Source organism: Scyliorhinus canicula, chromosome 21 (assembly GCF_902713615.1).
Source record: "Scyliorhinus canicula chromosome 21, sScyCan1.1, whole genome shotgun sequence".
Lineage (NCBI taxonomy): Eukaryota > Metazoa > Chordata > Chondrichthyes > Carcharhiniformes > Scyliorhinidae > Scyliorhinus > Scyliorhinus canicula.
In genome coordinates, this window is record NC_052166.1 from 4,390,785 (window position 1) to 4,413,284 (window position 22,500).

Here is a 22,500-nt window from a genome sequence, read left to right on the forward strand (position 1 = left end):
GCATGTTTTAATATTTTATCATTCAAATAATAATCCCGTTTGCTGTTATTCCTACCAAAATGGATAACCTCACATTTTGTCAACATTGTATTCCATCTGCCAGACCCTAGCCCATTCACTTAACCTCTCCAAATCCCTCTGCACTTTTCGCTTTACCACTCATCTTAGTGTCGTCCTGCAAACTTGGACACATTGCCCTTGTTCCCCAACTCCAGATCATCTATGTAAGTTGTGAACAAGTTTGTTCACAACTTGTTTAAACCAGCCCCTTAATCATGTTCAATCTTAATCTGTTCTTTACTGTAGTAAATTCAGAAGATCAATCAATCAATCATGGTAGCATGGTGGTTAGCATCAATGCTTCACAGCTCCAGGGTCCCAGGTTCGATTCCCGGCTGGATCACTGTCTGTGTGGAGTCTGCACATCCTCCCCGTGTCTGCGTGGGTTTCCTCCGGGTGCTCCGGTTTCCTCCCACAGTCCAAAGATGTGCGGGTTAGGTGGATTGGCCATGATAAATTGCCCGTAGTGTCCTAAAATGTAAGGTTAATGGGGGGTTGTTGGGTTATGGGTATAGGGTGGATACGTGGGTTTGAGTAGGGTGATCATTGCTTGGCACAACATCGAGGGCCGAAGGGCCTGTTCTATGTTCTAGATTCAGGTAAGGTCGCTGACAACGCAAGGCCCAAAACAATTGCTGTCTTTAATACGTTTAAGTTTGCAAACGATGAAGATAGTAAAAATTCTAGCCAAGTAATTCTAATTTTTGATGCACATTGCGTCCCCAGTAATAATGAAATTGATGAGCGCTGTGTGTCTAGATCATGTTTACAGAAGACAGGAGAGTCCATCGATCGGTTCATCATTGATTTAAAGTTAAAAGCTAAAACTTGTAATTTTTTGGGGGGTGAAATCCTCCATTGATTCGAGACCAGATTGTGATTGGCGTGATTGAAAATAATAATAATAATTGCTTATTGTCACGAGTAGGCTTCAAATGAAGTTACTGTGAAAATCTCCTCGTCGCCACATTCCGGCGCCTGTTCGGGGAGGCTGGTACGGGAATTGAACCCTCCAAGCTGGTCTTGTTGTGCATTACAATGAAATGAAAATCGCTTATTGTCACGAGTAGGCTTCAATAAAGATACTGTGAAAAGCCCCTAGTCGCCACATTCCGGCGCCTGTCCGGGGATGCTGGTACGGGTACAAGCCAGCTGTTTAGCCCACTGTGCTAAACCAGCCCCTAAAAGCTGAGGGAACGGTGGCTGAGGGAATCGGAGCTGCCTCTGGAACAAACAGGTAAGGGCCGGGATTCTCTGAAAACACGGTTAAGTGCTGACGCCTGCATAAACATCGGAGTGTTTCACTCCGGCGCCAATGGGCCTCTTGGCACAGCGACTCGGCTGCCCACAGGGGGCCAGCATGGCGCCGGAGTGCTCCGCGATGCTCCAGCTGCCGTACACAGCCCTCACTGCTCGCCGCGGGTGCGCGCACGTGCGCGGCGATCGGCCGCGGGTGCGCACATGCGCACGCCGGCTGCTCGCACGCCAGTGCAGCGCAACATGGGGCTGGCGCGGAAGAAGCTCGGCCCCCCCCCCCTGGATCGCGCACGCCCGCCAATCGGTGGTTCCTGATCGTGGGCCTGGACCGTCATGGAGGCCCCCGCCCCCCACCAGGATGGCCACCGTGGTCGCAGATCTGAGCTCCCGCCGGGTGCCACTATACGGGAACCATGCCGGCGGAACTCCCCGGTCGACCACGGAGAACCACGGCGGGGGCCTCTTTCAATGGCATCGGCCACGCGCATGGTTGCCGGAGAATCACATCCCCGACATCACGGGCCGTTCTGTTGTCAACTCCGAGTCTTCGAGCCAGCGTGGGCTCGGAGAATCCCAGCCCTCACACTTTGTCAGGCTCCCGAGCGAGCAGCACAGCATTCTAAAATGCTGCTCAGTCACGGCGGCAGCTTCTTGGAGGACTAAACTCCGGTTTTCCAAAAAGGTGGGAAACTTCAAAACAGACGATAGCGTTCCTGCAGATCCTCGCTCACCAACAGAGAGGTTAAAGACCAGGAACAAGAATTTCTGTGTAAAAATGAAATGAAATGAAATCCGCTTATTGTCACGAGTAGGCTTCAAATGAAGTTACTGTGAAAAGCCCCTAGTCACCATATTCTGGCGCCTGTTCGGGGAGGCTGGTACGGGAATCGAACCGTGCTGCTGGCCTGCTTTAAAAGCCTGCGATTTAGCCCAGTGAGCTAAACCAGCCCCATTAAAAGATGTGGTCAAAGGCCGTGTCCAGCGTTTGGTAAGTCTCGTTCCAGATGCAAAGGGAAAAAAATCACTTTGCTCAGAATTATTACTCTGAGCTCAACCCCAGATCAGTCAGCAGGGTGGAAGACACAGTCTCCAGTGATGAAACATCATTGTTTGTTGGAGCAATAACACAGAAGAATAATTTTTTGGAGATATCATAAAATTCTCCAGCACTTAAAAATATGCAAACTGATGCTCCAATTAAAATAAATGAGGTAAAATAAATTGTAACCGTTTGAAGTGAACGGTACAGTGGTCCAATTGAAGTTAGACACTGGTACCAAAGCCAATTTAATCAGCATGACAGATTTAAAACAGTTAAAAATTCAGTTGATTAGAAGGAATCACAAAATATCTCTGAGAGATTATAATGGTTCATGCATTGAATATTCTGGTGCTGGTCAGCACAGTGGAACAGTAGTTAGCACTGTTGCCTCACGGCGCCAAGGTCCCAGGTTCAATCCTGGCTCAGGGTCACTGTCCGTGTGGAGTTTGCACATTCTACCCGTGTCTGCCACCGATGATGTGCAACCCACGCCAGCCAACCTTCGGGACCCACGCCGGCCGACCTTCGCAACCCACGCTGGCTGACCTCCGTGACCCACGCCGGCCGACCTTCGGGACCCACGCCGGCCGACCTTCGTGACCCACGCTGGCTGACCTCCGTGACCCACGCTGGCTGACCTCCGTGACCCACGCCGGCCGACCTTCGCGACCCACGCCGGCCGACCTTCGCGACCCACGCCGGCCGACCTTCGCGACCCACGCCGGCCGACCTTCGCGACCCACGATTTTCTCTTACCTTGTTTGCTGCTGACAAAAATGGAGGAAATGGATTTGGGTCCCTTTGGCCCTCGTACCCCCTCCTCCAATGGAACCTGTTGGATGAAGGTGAAGCCTTCCCGTGTCGGGAAGTATGGAGTCTCCAACAGTGCAAAGTTCTGCATTTTTTTCCTGTAAAAGTTTCTCAAATGAAACCCCCCTGAAATTGTAAAAGAAAAAGAAAATAAATGACAAATATAAAAATGAAATGAATAAAATAAATAAATAAAACCCCTCCCGAACTTGTAAAACAAAAAGCTGCTACCGTTGAACAAAAAAGCGGCCGCATTGTGCATGTGTGCCTGATCATCGACGCGCATGCGCAGTGCGGCCACATTTTTTTTTTTACATGTTCTTGGCCATTTTGAAGGCCACTTGCAGCCGCCGTTATTAACAGCCGGCTGCTGCAGCTGCTGCGCGCAGATTTGTGCGACGTGGAGCCCCGTGGCGGACAGCTCCGCGATTCACATGACACCCGTCCACGACCCATCCGAGTTTGACAATGCCTGATTTAGTGTGCTGTACAATATCCTATTCCTGATAGTGCCGCTCCCCCAACCCCACCCCCTCCCCACCCCCGACCTAACCTTTCCCCCCTGACCCGGCCTTCGGTGATCCTCAAGGTGCTTTGCCCTCCGTGCTCCACAACGATGTCTAGGTCTATCCCCAGGATCTCCCGTGGCCTTCGATGCCCCGGCGGGTCTCCTCTGGGGGCACTGGGGCCGGGGAGCCACCCTGCCCCGTCGGTGTCCGACACCACCGCTGCCCCCAGTCCTGCCAAGCCGGTGCTGCCAGGTTTACCATTGGCTGCCACTGCCCTCACTCAGGGCTGCCATGGGGTGTTCCACTGGGTGGTTACCCCCAGTGGGGGGGCAACCGGTTGGGCGGGGTGTTTGGGGGCGGGAGGGGGCGCGCTGTGGAGAGGGGTGGGGTGCGGGGTTGGCGGCACACAGCCGGGGGCACGGTGTGGAGCCGGGGGCCGAGGTGGGTGGTCAGTGAGTGCGCAGCAAGATGGCTGCCAAAATGGCGGTCGCCGCCCAGTCCCGTAAGGGGGGGGGTCTCTCCGGCTGCTCGGCCTGTCCCCCCCCCTCCCCGGCCCCGACAGCCCCCCCCCCCACACCAGCCAGCAAGGCCGGTCTCCAGGCTGGAAGCCCGCAGTCGCTCCAAACTATTTCCTACCTCCTCTCTCTCTCTCGCGCAGCAGCCATGACACCAGGTTCACGACGTGAGCGGCGGCACTGGGAACTCGGCCCATCGGCGGCGGTGAATCTCGGCGGCCCCGGAGAATAGGGCAGCAAGCCCGCCAATAATATGCCTACTGAACTCCCAGCCCGCCTGGCGTGCGACGCATCGACGCCATTTTGGGGGTCCCAGAGTATCCCGATTATCCTGGAGTATCGTCAAACCGGAGCCTACCCCGATTTTGGCATCGGAAGTTATTTTCCCCCCCAATCGAATTTGCCGTCGGCAAACGGAGAATCCAGCCCTGCGTATGGAACTCACTCCCACGGGGAGTGGGGAGAATGTGGAACTCGCTCCCATGGGGAATGGTGGAGGTGAATCGTGTTGATGTGTTTGAGGGGGGAGGGGGGGGACTTCCGGTGGCGGCGATGACGTACGAAGCCGCACATTCCCGATTCAAACGGACTTTTTGGCTCTTTTTAGAGCCCAAAACGGAATTTTTCGACGTCTCCCGGTGGGAGAAGGTGTGCTGATCGACTTTCCCCGCAGTCCATGACTCGAACTCGGAGTGGAAAGGGGGAAAAAACGGCAGCAGCTCCCCAGAAAAAACGGGGGAAGGATTCCAAGATGGCGGCCGGCGGAGCTCCAGAGGAGTGGAAGCTGTGGGCCCAGGAGCAACAAGCTGCTCTCCTGCGCTGCTTCACAGACTTCAAGGCTGAGGTACTGAGCTCTCTGCAGGAAACAAACAGAAGGCTGTCGGAGATTCAGCCGACCCAGGGTGCTGCCATCAAGGGGTTGCAGGCGCAGGCCACTGAATGAGAGGAACAGGCCGTGGTCCTCGCGAGTAAGGTGGAGGGGCACGAGGCACTCCACAAGAAGTGGCAGGACCGCTTCGAGGAGCATGATCACCACATGAGGCAGAAAGATCTGCAGATCTTGGGCCTTGCGGAGGGGCTGGAGGGGTCGGATCTGACAACCTACGTGGCTACGATGCTGAACTCGCTAGTGGGGGCCGGGTCTTTCCATCTGCCCTTGGAGCTGGAGGGAGCACACAGAGTACTGGCCAGGAGGCCTAAGGAGAATGAACCCCCGCGTGCGGTACTGGTGCGGTTCCATCGGTTCAGTGATCGGGAGTGTGTGCTGCGCTGGGCCAAGAGGGTGAAGAGCAGCAATTGGGAGAATGGGGTAGTGCGGATCTACCAGGATTGGAGTGCGGAGGTGGCTAAGCGGCGGTCCGGGTTTAATCGGACGAAGGAGGTGCTCTACAAGAAGAAGATAAAGTTCGGAATGTTGCAGCCTGCGCGCCTCTGGGTAACTTATTTGGAGCGGCATTATTATTTTGATTCCCTGGAGGAGGCGTGGGCCTTTGTGCAGACGGAGAAACTGGACTCGGGGTTGGGGGTTGGGGGGTCAGTTGTAATGCTTTATTGCTGGTTTCTGCTGTTGCTGTGTTCTCTTTTTCTGTACTTTTGTAATTTTGATATGGTTATTTATTGGGGTGTTGTTCTGTTTTTTGATGGGGAGCATTGTTTGAGTTGTGTATCTTGCGAGGAGGGTTGGGGGGGTTTGTTGTATTCTATATAGGGTTGGGGGGTATGGAGTGGGGCTGGTATTTGGGAGCTACGTCAGAAGGGTGTGGTGGGGCAATGCGAAAGCGCGGGCTTTCCTCTGGTTTCCCGCGTTGCGGGGCTGGGGGGAGGAGACGATGACGGGGGGAGGCGGGGCCTTAACTGGTTCTTCCCCGCGCTGGAGCGGTGCCTGGAGGAGGGATAGGATGCGGGGTGATCCCACTTTGGGAGGGGTCGGGTTATTGCCGGGAGTTTCCGGGGTCAGCCGAAGTTAGCTGACCTACGGAAGTACAATGGAGGACGGTTCGCGGCTAGGAGGGTTCCTAGCCTGGGGGGGGGGGAGGGGGAGGGGAATACCGGGTTGCTGCTGGTAGGGTCAGGAAGGAGCTGGTGGAGGCTGGGGGGACAGAGGTGAGGTGTTGTCGCTGTGGGGACTGGGTCGGGCGGGGGGTGCTGGCCTGGGGCGGGCAGTCGACGGGCTCTGGCTAGTCGACAGGGGAGGGGGGCGGGAAGCCCTCTGATCCGGTTGGTCACCTGGAGTGCAAGAGGGTTGAATGGGCCGGTGAAGCGGTCGAGGGTACTTGCTCATCTGAAGGGGCTAAAGGCAGATGTGGCAATGCTTCAGGAGACCCACCTGAAGGTGGCGGACCAGGTCCGTCTGAGGTGGCGGACCAGATCCATTCTGGGTTGGATGTGAAGAACCAGGGAGTGGCGATTCTGGTGGGGAAGAATGTGTCGTTTGAGGCATCGGAGGTTGTGGCGGATAAGGGGGGGTAGGTATGTTATGGTTAGGGGCAGGCTACAGGGAGCGAAGGTACTTGCTAGTGTGTATGCCTCAAATTGGGACGATGCGGGCTTTATGAGGCGTATGCTGGGACGGGTCCCGGATCTAGAGGCGGGAGGTCTGATTATGGGGGGGGGGGGCGGGGGGGGGGGGGGGGGGCGGCGGGGGGGGGGGGAGACTTCAATACGGTGTTGGATCCTTCACTGGATCGGTCCAGTTCAAGGACGGGTAGGAGGCCGGCGGCGGCCAAGGTACTGAGAGGGTTTATGGACCAGATGGGTGGGGTGGATCCATGGAGGTTTGTAAGGCCGATGGCACGGGAGTACTCTTTCTTCTCCCACGTACATAGGGTCTATTCTCAGATAGACTTCTTCGTGGTGAGTAGGGAACTGATTCAGAGAGTGGAGGAGGCCGAATATTCGGCCATTGCAATCTCTGACCACGCTCCGCATTGGATAGAGTTGGAGATGGGGGAGGTGCGGGACCAGCGCCCGTTGTGGCGGTTGGATGTGGGGTTTCTGGCGGAGGAGGAGGTGTGTAGGAGGGTCCGGGCAAGTATTGAGGGGTACCTCGAGGTGAATGATACGGGGGAGGTTCAGGTGGGGATGGTCTGGGAAGCCCTGAAGGCAGTAATTCGTGGGGAGCTGATATCCATCCGGGCACACAGGGAGAGGAGTGAGAGGAGTGAGAGGGATAGACTGGTGGGAAAGATGCTGGAGGTAGACAGGAGGTACGCAGAGGCACCAGAGGAGGGACTGTTGGGGGAGAGGCGCAGCCTGCAGGCTGAATTTGATTTGCTGACCACTAGAAAGGCGGAGGCACAGTGGAGGAAGGCACAAGGGGCAGTGTACGAACATGGTGAAAAGGCGAGTAGGATGCTGGCTCATCAGCTCCGTAAGCGGGATGCGGCTAGGGAAATTGCTGGAGTGAGAGACAAGAGTGGGAATGTGGTGCGGAAGGGGGTAGAGGTGAATGAGGTCTTCAAGGATTTTTACGGGGAACTGTACCGGTCGGAGCCAACGGGGGAGAGGAGGGGAATGGAGAGGTTCCTTGACGGGCTTTCTTTCCCGAAGGTGCAGGAGGAGCAGGTGGAGGGGTTGGGGGCGCCGATTGAGCTGGAGGAGCTAGTTAAGGGGATCGGGCAGATGCAGTCAGGGAAGGCGCCAGGGCCGGATGGGTTCCCGGTGGAATTTTATAAAACGTTTGTGGACCTAGTGGGCCCCTTGCTGGTGCGGACACTTAATGAAGCGTGGGAAGGGGGGACTTTGCCCCCAACGATGTCGCGGGCGCTGATTTTGTTAACCTTCAAGAGGGACAAGGACCCCAGCAGTGTGGTTCATACAGGCCCATATCTCTCCTTAATGTGGATGCCAAGGTGCTGGCAAAATCCTGGCCACCAGGATAGAGGACTGTGTGCCAGGGGTTGTACATGAGGATCAGACAGGTTTTGTGAAGGGAAGGCAGCTGAACACGAATGTGCGGAGGTTGTTGAATGTCATCGTGATGCCGGCGATTGAGGGGGAGGCAGAGATAGTGGTGGCGCTGGATGCGGAGAAGGTCTTCGATAGAGTGGAGTGGGGGTACCTATGGGAGGTGTTGGGGAGGTTTGGATTTGGTGAAGGGTTTATTAGATGGGTAAGGCTGCTATATGAGGCCCCAATGGCGTGCGTGGCCACGAATGGGAGGAGGTCGGAATACTTCCGGCTTTACCGAGAGACCAGGCAGGGTTGCCCCCTGTCCCCCTTGTTGTTTGCACTGGCAATCGAGCCGCTGGCGATGGCGTTGAGGGATTCAGGGAGGTGGAGAGGTTTGGTGCGAGGTGGGGAGGAACATAGGGTGTCGTTGTGTGCCGATGACCTGCTACTGTATGTGGCGGACCCGGTGGGAGGGATGCCGGGGATGATGGAGCTGCTAGCTGAGTTTGGGACCTTTTCAGGCTATAAACTAAATCTAGGCAAGAGTGAGGTGTTTGTGGTGCACCCTGGGGACCAGGAGGAGGGAATTGGTAGGCTCCAACTTAGGAAGGCAGGGGAGAGTTTTAGGTACCTGGGGGTGCAGGTGGCCAGGGACTGGGGGACTCTTCACAAGCATAACTTCACCAGACTGGTAGATCAGATGGAGGAGGAGTTCAAGAGGTGGGATATGCTGCCATTGTCGTTGGCGGGGAGGGTGCAGTCCGTCAAAATGACGGTGCTTCCGAGGTTCTTGTTCCTCTTTCAGTGCCTGCCCATCTTAGAACATAGAACATAGAACAGTACAGCACAGAACAGGCCCTTCGGCCCTCAATGTTGTGCCGAGCCATGATCACCCTACTCAAACCCACGTATCCACCCTATACCCGTAACCCAACAACCCCCCCCTTAACCTTACTTTTATTAGGACACTACGGGCAATTTAGCATGGCCAATCCACCTAACCCGCACATCTTTGGACTGTGGGAGGAAACCGGAGCACCCGGAGGAAACCCACGCACACACGGGGAGGACGTGCAGACTCCACACAGACAGTGACCCAGCCGGGAATCGAACCTGGGACCCTGGAGCTGTGAAGCATTTATGCTAACCACCATGCTACCGTGCTGCCCCATGCTACCCTGCTGCCCCCGGGCCTTCTTTAGGAGGGTGACGAGCAGTATTTTGAGCTTTGTGTGGGCACATGGGACTCCGAGAGTGAAGAGGGTTTTCCTGGAGCGAGGGAGGGATAGAGGCGGGCTGGCGCTGCCCAACCTTTTGGGGTACTATTGGGCGGCCAATGTGTCAATGGAGCGTAAATGGGTGATGGGGGGGGGGGGGGGGCGTGGAAAAGAATGGAGATGGCGTCTTGTAGAGGTACGAGCCTGGGTGCCATGGTAACGGCGCCATTGCCGCTCTCCCCTAAGAGGTTTACCACGAGCCCGGTGGTGGTGGCGACCCTAAGAATCTGGGGACAGTGGAGACGGCATAGGGGGGGAAACAGGGGGCTCAATGGAGGCTCCATTAGGGGGAAATCATCGGTTCATCCCGGGGAACAAGGATGGGGGATTTAGGGGGTGGCAAAGGGTGGACATCAGTAAATTGAGGGACCTGTTTATTGGCGGGAGGTTTGCGGGCCTGGGGGAACTGGAAGATAAATTTGGCCTTCCCCAGGGGAACATGTTCAGATACCTGCAGGTAAAGGCGTTTGCTAGGTGACAGGTCGAGGGATTCCCTTTGCTGCCCTCACAGGGGACGATGGACAGAGTGCTTTCGGGGGTGTGGGTCGGAGAGGGGCAGGTGTCTGACATCTATAAGGTAATGCAGGAGGTGGAGGAGTCGTCAGTGGGGGAGGGGGGAGGGTGGGGGAAGGGGGGGAGGGGGTTATGGTTATGTAACATACATAGGGTTATGTAACTTAACATTGTGTTAATTTAAGTTGTTGTTAATATGTTGTGTTGTTCATTGAGGAGGGGAGATTGTTTATGATTGCTATTATTATTGTTATTGTTGGTATTTTATTATGGTTCGATGTTGTTGTATAAATACAACATTTTTTAATAAAAAAAATTTTTTTTTTAAAGGGGGAGGGGGGAAAGACGGATAAATACAGGTGGGGGAAATGAACAGAAGGAGATGAGGGCAGTGATGGTGAGATGGAGTAGGAGATGTGGGAGCTGAATGGTGGAGGGGGACAGGAACATTGGCATGGGGCAGAGATGTAGAATGGCCTGTTTCTGGTTTGAGAGTTTTTGATGGGGACAGTGTAGAGGGAGCTTTACTCTGTATCTAACCCCGTGCTGTACCTGTCCTGGGAGTGTTTGATGGGGACAGTGTAGAGGGAGCTTTACTCTGTATCTAACCCTGTGCTGTACCTGTCCTGGGAGTATTTGATGGGGACAGTGTAGAGGGAGCTTTACTCTGTATCTAACCCCGTGCTGTACCTGTCCTGGGAGTGTTTGATGGGGACAGTGTAGAGGGAGCTTTACTCTGTATCTAACCCCGTGCTGTACCTGTCCTGGGAGTGTTTGATGGGGACAGTGTAGAGGGAGCTTTACTCTGTATCTAACCCCGTGCTGTACCTGTCCTGGGAGTGTTTGATGGGACAGTGTAGAGGGAGCTTTACTCTGTATCTAACCCCGTGCTGTACCTGTCCTGGGAGTGTTTGATGGGGACGGCGTAGAGGGAGCTTTACTCTGTATCTAACCCCGTGCTGTACCTGTCCTGGGAGTGTTTGATGGGGACAGTGTAGAGGGAGCTTTACTCTGTTTCTAACCCTGTGCTGTACCTGTCCTGGGAGTGTTTGATGGGGACAGTGTAGAGGGAGCTTTACTCTGTATCTAACCCCGTGCTGTACCTGTCCTGGGAGTGTTTGATGGGGACAGTGTAGAGGGAGCTTTACTCTGTATCTAACCCCGTGCTGTACCTGTCCTGGGAATGTTTGATGGGGACTGTGTAGAGGGAGCTTTACTCTGTATCTAACTGCGCGCTGTACCTGTCCTGGGAGTGTTTGATAGGGACAGTGTAGAGGGAGCTTTACTCTGTATCTAACCCCGTGCTGTACCTGTCCTGGGACTGTTTGATGGGGACAGTGTAGAGGGAGCTTTACTCTGTATCTAACCCCGTGCTGTACCTGTCCTGGGAATGTTTGATGGGGACTGTGTAGAGGGAGCTTTACTCTGTATCTAACCGCGTGCTGTACCTGTCCTGGGAGTGTTTGATAGGGACAGTGTAGAGGGAGCTTTACTCTGTATCTAACCCCGTGCTGTACCTGTCCTGGGAGTGTTTGATGGGGACAGTGTAGAGGGAGATTTACTCTGTATCTAACCCCATGCTGTACCTGTCCTGGGAGTGTTTGATGGGGACAGTGTAGAGGGAGCTTTACTCTGTATCTAACCCCGTGCTGTACCTGCCTGGGAGTGTTTGATGGGGACAGTGTAGAGGGAGCGTTACTCTGTATCTAACCCCGTGCTGTACCTGCCCTGGGAGTGTTTGATGGAGACAGTGTAGAGGGAGCTTTACTCTGTATCTAACCCCGTGCTGTACCTGTCCTGGGAGTGTTTGATGGGGACAGTGTAGAGGGAGCTTTACTCTGTATCTAACCCCGTGCTGTACCTGTCCTGGGAGTGTTTGATGGGGACAGTGTAGAGGGGGCTTTACTCTGTATCTAACACCGTGCTGTACCTGTCCTGGTAATGTTTGATGGGGATAGAGTAGAGGTAGATTTACTCAGTGTCTAACCGTGTGCTGTACCTGTCCTGGGAGTGTTTGATGGGGACAGTGTAGAGGGAGCTTTACTCTGTATCTAACCCCGTGCTGTACCTGTCCTGGGAGTGTTTGATGGGGATAGAGTAGAGGTAGATTTACTCTGTATCTAACCCCGTGCTGTACCTGTCCTGGGAGTGTTTGATGGGGACAGTGTAGAGGGAGCTTTACTCTGTATCTAACCCCGTGCTGTACCTGTCCTGGGAGTGTTTGATGGGGACAGTGTAGAGGGAGCTTTACTCTGTATCTAACCCCGTGCTGTACCTGTCCTGGGAGTGTTTGATGGGGACAGTGTAGAGGGAGCTTTACTCTGTATCTAACCCCGCGCTGTACCTGTCCTGGGAATGTTTGATGGGGACTGTGTAGAGGGAGCTTTACTCTGTATCTAACTGCGCGCTGTACCTGTCCTGGGAGTGTTTGATAGGGACAGTGTAGAGGGAGCTTTACTCTGTATCTAACCCCGTGCTGTACCTGTCCTGGGACTGTTTGATGGGGACAGTGTAGAGGGAGCTTTACTCTGTATCTAACCCCGCGCTGTACCTGTCCTGGGAATGTTTGATGGGGACTGTGTAGAGGGAGCTTTACTCTGTATCTAACCCCGTGCTGTACCTGTCCTGGGAGTGTTTGATGGGGACAGTGTAGAGGGAGCTTTACTCTGTATCTAACCCTGTGCTGTACCTGTCCTGGGAGTGTTTGATGGGGACAGTGTAGAGGGAGCTTTACTCTGTATCTAACCCCGTGCTGTACCTGTCCTGGGAGTGTTTGATGGGGACAGTGTAGAGGGAGCTTTACTCTGTATCTAACCCCATGCTGTACCCGTCCTGGGAGTGTTTGATGGGGACAGTGTGGAGGGAGATTTACTCTGTATCTAACCCCATGCTGTACCTGTCCTGGGAGTGTTTGATGGGGACAGTGTAGAGGGAGCTTTACTCTGTATCTAACCCCGTGCTGTACCTGCCCTGGTAGTGTTTGATGGGGACAGTGTAGAGGGAGCGTTACTCTGTATCTAACCCCCTGCTGTACCTGCCCTGGGAGTGTTTGATGGGGACAGTGTAGAGGGAGCGTTACTCTGTATCTAACCCCGTGCTGTATCTGTCCTGGGAGTGTTTGATGGGGACAGTGTAGAGGGAGCTTTACTCTGTATCTAACCCCGTGTTGTACCTGTCCTGGGAGTGTTTGATGGGGACAGTGTAGAGGGAGCTTTACTCTGTATCTAACCCCGTGCTGTACCTGTCCTGGGAGTGTTTGATGGGGACAATGTGGAGGGAGCTTCACTCTGTATCTAACCCCGTGCTGTACCTGTCCTGGGAGTGTTTGATGGGGACAGTGTAGAGGGAGCTTTACTCTGTATCTAACCCTGTGCTGACCACTCTGGCTCTGGACAGTGGGTTTACATTTTGACTTCCTCCTGCCTCAGGTGTTCCTTCATTCTTGACCAGAATGGGGTGAAGCGAGATTTCCAATTGGCTGACTATGATGAGTTGTTAAAGACCACGATCGAACCAATGGCGAGCGATGGGTTAAGGACGATCTGCATCGCCTATCGCGATTTCCCAGCCGAGCCCGAACCTGACTGGGAGAACGAGGACGAGATCATCGACAACCTGGTCTGTCTCTGTGTCGTCGGGATTGAAGACCCTGTCCGGCCCGAGGTAAACCTCTCCCACTATTATCCCCCTCCAACCCTCCCTATCTCTGTAACCTCCTCCAGCCCCTACAACCCTCCCTATCTCTGTAACCTCCTCCAGCCCCGACAGCCCTTCCTATCTTTGTAACCTCCTCCAGCCTCTACAGCCCTCCCTATCTCTGTAACCTCCCCCAGCCCCTACAACCCTCCCTATCTCTGTAACCTCCTCCAGCCCCTACAACCCTCCCTATCTCTGTAACCTCCTCCAGCCCCTACAACCCTCCCTATCTCTGTGATCTCCTCCAGCCCCTACAACCCTCCCTATCTCTGTCACCTCCACCAGCCCCTACAACCCTCCCTATCGCTGTAACCTCCTCCTACCCCTACAATCCTCCCTATCTCTGTAACCTCCTCAAGCCCCTACAACCCTCCCTATCTCTGTAACCTCCTCCAGCCTCTACAGCCCTCCCTATCTCTGTAACCTCCTCCAGCCCCTACAACCCTCCCTATCTCTGTAACCTCCTCCACCCCTACAGCCCTCCCTATCTCTGTAACCTCCTCCAGCTCCTACAACCCTCCCTATCTCTGTAACCCCCTCCAGTCCCTCCAACCCTCCCTATTTCTGTAACCTCCAACAGCCCCTACAACCCTACCTATCTCTGTAACCTCCTCCAGCCCTGACAACCCTCCCTATCTCTGTAACCTCCTCCAGCCCCTACAACCTTCCCTATCTCTGTAACAGTTGAGGAACAGTGGAGAACCTTCCAAGCGATTTTTCACAGTGCTCAGCAAAGGTTTATACCAACAAAAAGGAAGGACGGAAGAAAGAGGGAAAATCGACCATGGATATCTAAGGAAATAAGGGAGAGTATCAAACTGAAGGAAAAAGCATATAAAGTGGCAAAGATTGCTGGGAGATTAGAGGACTGGGAAATCTTTAGGGGGCAACAGAAAGCTACTAAAAAAGCTATAAAGAAGAGTAAGGTAGAGTATGAGAGTAAACTTGCTCAGAATATAAAAACAGACAGTAAAAGTTTTTACAAATATATAAGACAAAAAAGAGTGGCTAAGGTAAATATTGGTCCTTTAGAGGATGAGAAGGGAGTTTTAATAATGGGAGATGAGGAAATGGCTGAGGAACTGAACAGGTTTTTTTGGGTCGGTCTTCACAGTGGAAGACACAAATAACATGCCAGCGACTGATTGAAATGAGGCTATGACAGGTGAGGACCTTGAGAGGATTGTTATCACTAAGGAGGGAGTGATGGGCAAGCTAATGGGGCTAAAGGTAGACAAGTCTCCTGGCCCTGATGGAATGCATCCCAGAGTGCTAAAAGAGATGGCTAGGGAAATTGCAGATGCACTAGTGATAATTTACCGAAATTCACTAGACTCTGGGGTGGTCCCGGTGGATTGGAAATTAGCAAACGTGACGCCACTGTTTAAATAAGGAGGTAGGCAGAAAGCAGGAAATTATAGGCCAGTGAGCTTAACTTCGGTAGTAGGGAAGATGCTGGAATCTATCATCAAGGAAGAAATTGCGAGGCATCTGGATAGAAATTGTCCCATTGGGCAGACGCAGCATGGGTTCGTAAAAGGCAGGTCATGCCTAACTAATTTAGTGGAATTTTTTTGAGGACATTACCAGTGCAGTAGATAACGGGGAGCCGATGGATGTGGTATATCTGGATTCCCAGAAAGCCTTTGACAAGGTGCCACACAAAAGGTTGCTGCATAAGATAAAGATGCATGGCATTAAGGGTAAAGTAGTAGCATGGATAGAGGATTGGTTAATTAATAGAAAGCAAAGAGTTGGGATAAATGGATGTTTCTCTGGTTGGCAATCAGTAGCTAGTGGTGTCCCTCAGGGATCCGTGTTGGGCCCACAATTGTTCACAATTTACATAGATGATTTGGAGTTGGGGACCAAGGGCAATATGTCCAAGTTTGCAGATGACACTAAGATGAGTGGTAAAGCGAAAAGTGCAGAGGATACTGGAAGTCTGCAGAGGGATTTGGATAGGTTAAGTGAATGGGCTAGGGTCTGGCAGATGGAATACAATGTCGACAAATGTGAGGTTATCCATTTTGGTAGGAATAACAGCAAACGGGATTATTATTTAAACGATAAAATATTAAAGCATGCCGCTGTTCAGAGAGACTTGGGTGTGCTAGTGCATGAGTCACAGAAGGTTGGTTTACAAGTGCAACAGGTGATTAAGAAGGCAAATGGAATTTTGTCCTTCATTGCTAGAGGGATGGAGTTTAAGACTAGGGAAGTTATGTTGCAATTGTATAAGGTGTTAGTGCGGCCACACCTGGAGTATTGTGTTCAGTTTTGGTCTCCTTACTTGAGAAAGGACGTACTGGCGTTGGAGGGTGTGCAGAGGAGATTCACTAGGTTAATCCCAGAGCTGAAGGGATTGGATTATGAGGAGAGGTTGAGTAGACTGGGACTGTACTCGTTGGAATTTAGAAGGATGAGGGGGGATCTTATAGAAACATTAAAAATTATGAAGGGAATAGATAGGATAGATGCGGGCAGGTTGTTTCCACTGGCGGGTGACAGCAGAACTAGGGGACATAGCCTCAAAATAAGGGGAAGTAGATTTAGGACTGAGTTTAGGAGGAACTTCTTCACCCAAAGGGTTGTGAATCTATGGAATTCCTTGCCCAGTGAAGCAGTTGAGGCTCCTTCATTACATGTTTATAAGGTAAAGATAGATAGTTTTTTGAAGAATAAAGGGATTAAGGGTTATGGTGTTCGGGCTGGAAAGTGGAGCTGAGTCCACAAAAGATCAGCCATAATCTTATTGAATGGCGGAGCAGGCTCGAGGGGCCAGATGGCCTACTAGTTCTTATGTTCTTATGTTCTTATGTAACCTCCTCCAGCCCCTACAACCCTCCCTATCTCTGTAACCTCCTCCAGCCCCTACAACCCCTCCCTATCTCTGTAACCTCCTCCAGCCCCTACAACCCTCCCTATCTCTGTAACCTCCTCCAGCCCCTACAACCCCTCCCTATCTCTGTAACCTCCTCCAGCCCCTACAACCCTCCCTATCTCTGTAACCTCCTCCAGCCCGTACAACCCTCCCTATCTCTGTAACCTCCTCCAGCCCCTACAACCCCTCCCTATCTCTGTAACCTCCTCCAGCCCCTACAACCCTACCTATCTCTGTAACCTCCTCCAGCCCCTACAACCCTCCCTATCTCTGTAACCCCCTCCAGTCCCTCCAACCCTCCCTATCTCTGTAACCTCCTCCAGCCCCTACAACCCTCCCTATCTCTGTAACCCCCTCCAGTCCCTCCAACCCTCCCTATCTCTGTAACCTCCAACAGCCCCTACAGCCCTACCTATCTCTGTAACCTCCTCCAGCCCTGACAACCCTCCCTATCTCTGTAACCTCCTCCAGCCCCTACACCCCTCCCTATCTCTGTAACCTCCTCCAGCCCCTACAACCCTCCCTATCTCTGTAACCTCCTCCAGCCCCTACAACCCTTCCTATCTCTGTAACCTCGTCCAGCCCCTACAACCTTCCCTATCTCTGTAACCTCCTCCAGCACCCTACAACCCTCCCTATCTCTGTAACCTCCTCCAGCCCCTACAACCCTCCCTATCTCTGTAACCTCCTCCAGCCCCTACAACCCTCCCTATCTCTGTAACCTCCTCCAACACTCCCTATCTCTGAAACGTCCTCCAGCCCCCACAACCCTCCCTGTCCCCCTAACCATTTCTTCACTAATGCAAGGGAGACACCAATTGAAGAGAATCAGTGAGAGAAACAGTGGATTGTGTGGGGCAGATGGAAACTTTCCTTTTGTTGCGGCAATGTGATGTGATCCGGATGGAGCTGCCAGAATCCGTACTCGAAGGAGGAAAACTTGCAGTTCATGCGGGAAGGGGTTGGGAGGGTGCGGGAGGGAAGAGGGGATGAATTGGGGAGAGTGTGGGGCTAATTGAAGAGCTGTTTGATAGAGCCCAGGCAGGGTGATGGGCTGAATGGCCTCACCCGGCACTGTCTGGAGTTGACTCTGTATCTGACCCCATGGTGTTTATGTTGTTTACTGTCTGTCATGAACCTATTTCTCTGAGGTGCCGGACGCGATTCGGCAATGCCAGGACGCAGGCATCACCGTCCGTATGGTCACGGGAGACAACATCAACACTGCCCGCGCCATCGCATCCAAGTGTGGCATCCTCCAACCAGGAGAGGATTTCCTCTGCCTTGAGGGCAAGGAATTCAACATGCGAATTCGGAACGAGAACGGAGAGGTGAGGGTCCCTTAGCAAAGCTAACCCTAACCCTGACCCTGACCGTGACCCTGACCGTGACCCTAACTCTGACACTGACCGTGACCCTAACCCTGACCGTGACCCTAACCCTGACCCTAACTCTGACACTGACCGTGACCCTAACCCTGACCCTGACCGTGACACTAACCCTGACCCTAACTCTGACACTGACCGTGACCCTAACCCTGACCGTGACCCTAACCCTGACCCTAACTCTGACACTGACCGTGACCCTAACCCTGACCCTGACCGTGACCCTAACCCTGACCCTAACTCTGACACTGACCGTGACCCTAACCCTGACCCTAACCCTGACCCTAACCCTGACCCAAACTCTGACACTGACCGTGACCCTAACCCTGACCGTGACCCTAACCCTGACCCTAACTCTGACACTGACCGTGACCCTAACCCTGACCCAAACTCTGACACTGACCGTGACCCTAACCCTGACCGTGACCCTAACCCTGACCCTAACTCTGACACTGACCGTGACCCTAACCCTGACACTGACCGTGACCCTGACCCTAACCCTGACCGTGACCCTAACCCTGACACTGACCGTGACCTTAACCCTGACACTGACCGTGACCCTGACCCTAACCCTGACCCTAACCCTGACCGTGACCCTAACCCTGACACTGACCGTGACCCTAACTCTAACACTGACCGTGGCCCTAACCCTGACACTGACCGTGACCGTGACCCTGACCCTAACCCTGACCCTGACCCTAACCCTGACCGTGACCCTAACCCTGACACTGACCGTGACCCTAACTCTAACACTGACCGTGGCCCTAACCCTGACACTGACCGTGACCCTAACTCTAACACTGACCGTGACCCTGACCCTGACCCTAACCCTGACCCTAACCCTGACCGTGACCCTAACCCTGACACTGACCGTGACCCTAACTCTGACACTGACCGTGGCCCTAACCCTGACACTGACCGTGACCCTGACCCTAACCCTTGAGGGCAAGGAATTCAACATGCGAATTCGGAAAGAGTACGGAGAGGTGAGGGTCCCTTAGCAAAGCTAACCCTAACCCTGACCGTGACCCTAACCCTGACCCTAACCCTGACACTGACCCTGACCGTGACCCTAACCCTGACCGTGGCCCTGACCCTAACCCTAACCGTGACCCTGACCCTAACCGTGACCCTGACCCTAACCCTGACCGTGACCGTGACCCTGACACTGACCGTGACCGTGACCCTAACCCTGATCCTAACCGTGACCCTGACCCTAACCCTGACACTAACCCTGACCCTGACACTGACCGTGACCCTAACCCTGACCCTAACCCTGACACTGACCCTAACCCTGACACTGACCGTGACCCTGACACTGACCGTGACCCTAACCCTGACCCTAACCCTGACCCTGACACTGACCGTGACCCTGACCTTGACTCTGATCCTGACCCTGACGCTGATCCTGACCCTAACCCTGACCTTGACGCTGATCCTGACCCTGACGCTGACGCTGATCCTGACCCTGACGCTGATCCTGACCCTGACTTTGACGCTGATCCTGATCCTGACCCTAACCCTGAAGCTGACCCTAACCCTGACCTTGACGCTGATCCTGACCCTGACGCTGATCCTGACCCTGACGCTGATCCTGATCCTGACATTGATGCTGATCCTGACCTTGACGCTGATCCTGATCCTGACCTTGCCGCTGATCCTGACCTTGCCGCTGATCCTGACCTTGCCGCTGATCCTGACCTTGACGCTGATCCTGACCTTGACGCTGATCCTGACCTTGACGCTGATCCTGACCTTGACGCTGATCCTGATCCTGACCCTAACCCTGAAGCTGACCCTAACCCTGACCTTGACGCTGATCCTGACCCTGACGCTGATCCTGACCTTGACGCTGATCCTGACCTTGACGCTGATCCTGATCCTGACCCTAACCCTGAAGCTGACCCTAACCCTGACCTTGACGCTGATCCTGACCCTGACGCTGATCCTGACCCTGACGCTGATCCTGACCCTGACGCTGATCCTGACCCTGACGCTGATCCTGACCCTGACGCTGATCCTGATCCTGACATTGATGCTGATCCTGACCTTGACGCTGATCCTGACCCTAACCCTGACCTTGACGCTGATCCTGATCCTGACCTTGACGCTGATCCTGACCCTGACCTTGCCGCTGATCCTGACCTTGACGCTGATCCTGACCCTGACCTTGACGCTGATCCTGACCCTGACCTTGACGCTGATCCTGACCCTGACCTTGACGCTGATCCTGACCTTGACGCTGATCCTGACCCTGACCTGAACTGTAACACTGACCCTGACCTGAACTGTAACCCTGTCCCTAACCCTAACCTTGATGCTGGCCTGTAACCCTGACCCTAACCCTGACTCTAACCCTGATCCTGACCCGAACCCTGACCTGAACTTTAACCCTGTCCCTAACCCTAACCAGAACCTGACCATAACCTGAACTTTAACCCTGTCCCTAACCCTAACCCTGACCCTAACCTGAACTTTAACCCTGTCCCTAACCCTAACCTTGATGCTGGCCTGTAACCCTGACCCTAATCCTGACACTAACCCTGACCTGAACTTTAACCCTGTGCCTAACCCTAACCTGAACTGTAACCCTAACCCTGACCCTGATCCCGACCCTGACCTGAACTGTAACCCTGACCCCACCCTCTCCCTAACCCTAACCTGAACTGTAACCCTGACCCCACCCTAACCCTGTCCCTAACCCTGACCCTGATCCCGACCCTGACCTGAACTGTAACCCTGACCCTAACCCTGACCTGAACTGTAACCCTGATCCCATCCTAACCCTGACCCTGATCCCGAGCCTGACCAGAACTGTAACCCTGACCCCACCCGAACCCTAACACTGACCTGAACTGTAACCCTGTCCCTAACCCTAACCCTGACCCTAACCTGAACTTTAACCCTGTCCCTAACCCTAACCTTGATGCTGGCCTGTAACCCTGACCCCACCCTCTCCCTAACCCTCACCCTGACCTGAACTGTAACCCTGACCCCACTCACTCCCAAACCCTGACCTGAACTGTAACCCTGACCCCACCCTAACCCTGTCCCTAACCCTGACCCTAACCCTGAACTGTAACCCTGACCCCACCCTAACCCTGACCTGAACTGTAACCCTGACCCCACCCTAACCCTGACCCTAAACCCTGACCCCAACCCTGTCCCTAACCCTGACCTGAACTGTAACCCTGACCCCACCCTCTCCCTAACACTGACCTGAACTGTAACCCTGACCCCACCCTAAACCTGTTCCTAACCCTAACCTGAACTGTAACCCTGACCCCACCCTAACCCTGTCTCTAACCCTAACCCTGACCCTGAACCCGACCCTGACCTGAACTGTAACCCTGACCCCACCCTAACCCTGACCCCAACCTAACCCTGACCCTGATCCCGACCCTGACCTGAACTGTAACCCTGACCCCACCCTGACCCTGATCCCGACCCTGACCTGAACTGTAACCCTGACCCCACCCTAACTCTGACTCCATCCTAACCCTGACCCTAATCCCGGCCCTGACCTGAACTGTAACCCTGACCCCACCCTAACCCTGTCCTGAACTGTAACCCTGACCCCACCCTAACCCTAACCCTGACCCTAAACCCTGACCCCAACCCTGTCCCTAACCCTGACCTGAACTGTAACCCTGACCCCACCCTAACCCTGTCCCTAACCCTGATCCCGACCCTGACCTGAACTGTAACCCTGACCCCACCCTAACCCTGTCCCTAACCCTAACCTGAACTGTAACCCTGACCCCACCCTAACCCTGTCCCTAACCCTGACCCTGATCCCGACCCTGACCTGAACTGTAACCCTGACCCCACCCTAACCCTGATCCCGACCCTGACCTGAACTGTCACCCTGACCCTAACCCTGACCTGAACTGTAACCCTGACCCCACTCTGACCCTAACCCTAACCCTGACCTGAACTGTAACCCTGACCCCACCCTCTCCCTAACCCTGACCTGAACTGTAACCCTGACCCCACCCTCTCCCTAACCCTAACCCTGACCTGAACTGTAACCCTGACCCCACCCTCTCCCTAACCCTAACCCTGACCTGAACTGTAACCCTGACCCCACCCTGACCAGAACTGTAACCCTGACCCCACCCTAACCCTGACCCTGACCAGAACTGTAACCCTGACCCCACCCTGACCCTAACCCTGACCAGAACTGTAACCCTGACCCCACCCTAACCCTAACCCTGACCTGTAACTCTGACCCCACCCTAACCCTGTCCCTAACCCTAACCCTGACCCCGACCCTGAACTGAACTGTAACCCTGACCCCACCCTAACCCTGATCCCGACCGTGACCTGAACTGTAACCCTGACCCCATCCTAACCCTAACCCTAACCCTGACCCTGATCCCGAGCCTGAACTGTAACCCTGATCCCACCCTAACCCTGACCCTAACACTGACCCTAACCCTGACCCCGACCTGAACTGTAACCCTGACCCTAAACCTGACCTGAACTGTAACCCTGACCCCACCCTAACCCTGACCTGAACTGTAACCCTGTCCCTAACCCTAACCTGAACTGTAACCCTAACCCTGACCCTGATCCCGACCCTGACCTGAACTGTAACCCTGACCCCACCCTCTCCCTAACCCTGACCCTGACCTATAACCCTGACCCCACCCTAACCC

General features: G+C 54.0%; 1 protein-coding gene across 1 annotated transcript in view; it reads left to right on the forward strand.

Moving 5' to 3' along the window:
- The window catches only part of LOC119955900 (plasma membrane calcium-transporting ATPase 3-like), a 104,586-nt gene that overhangs the window by 8,871 nt on the left and 73,215 nt on the right, over positions 1-22,500 (forward strand). The window contains exons 3-4 of the mRNA XM_038782558.1: positions 13,303-13,537; positions 17,606-17,785. Of these exons, the coding sequence (XP_038638486.1) occupies positions 13,303-13,537; positions 17,606-17,785 (415 nt within the window). The remainder of the gene's footprint in view (positions 1-13,302; positions 13,538-17,605; positions 17,786-22,500) is intronic.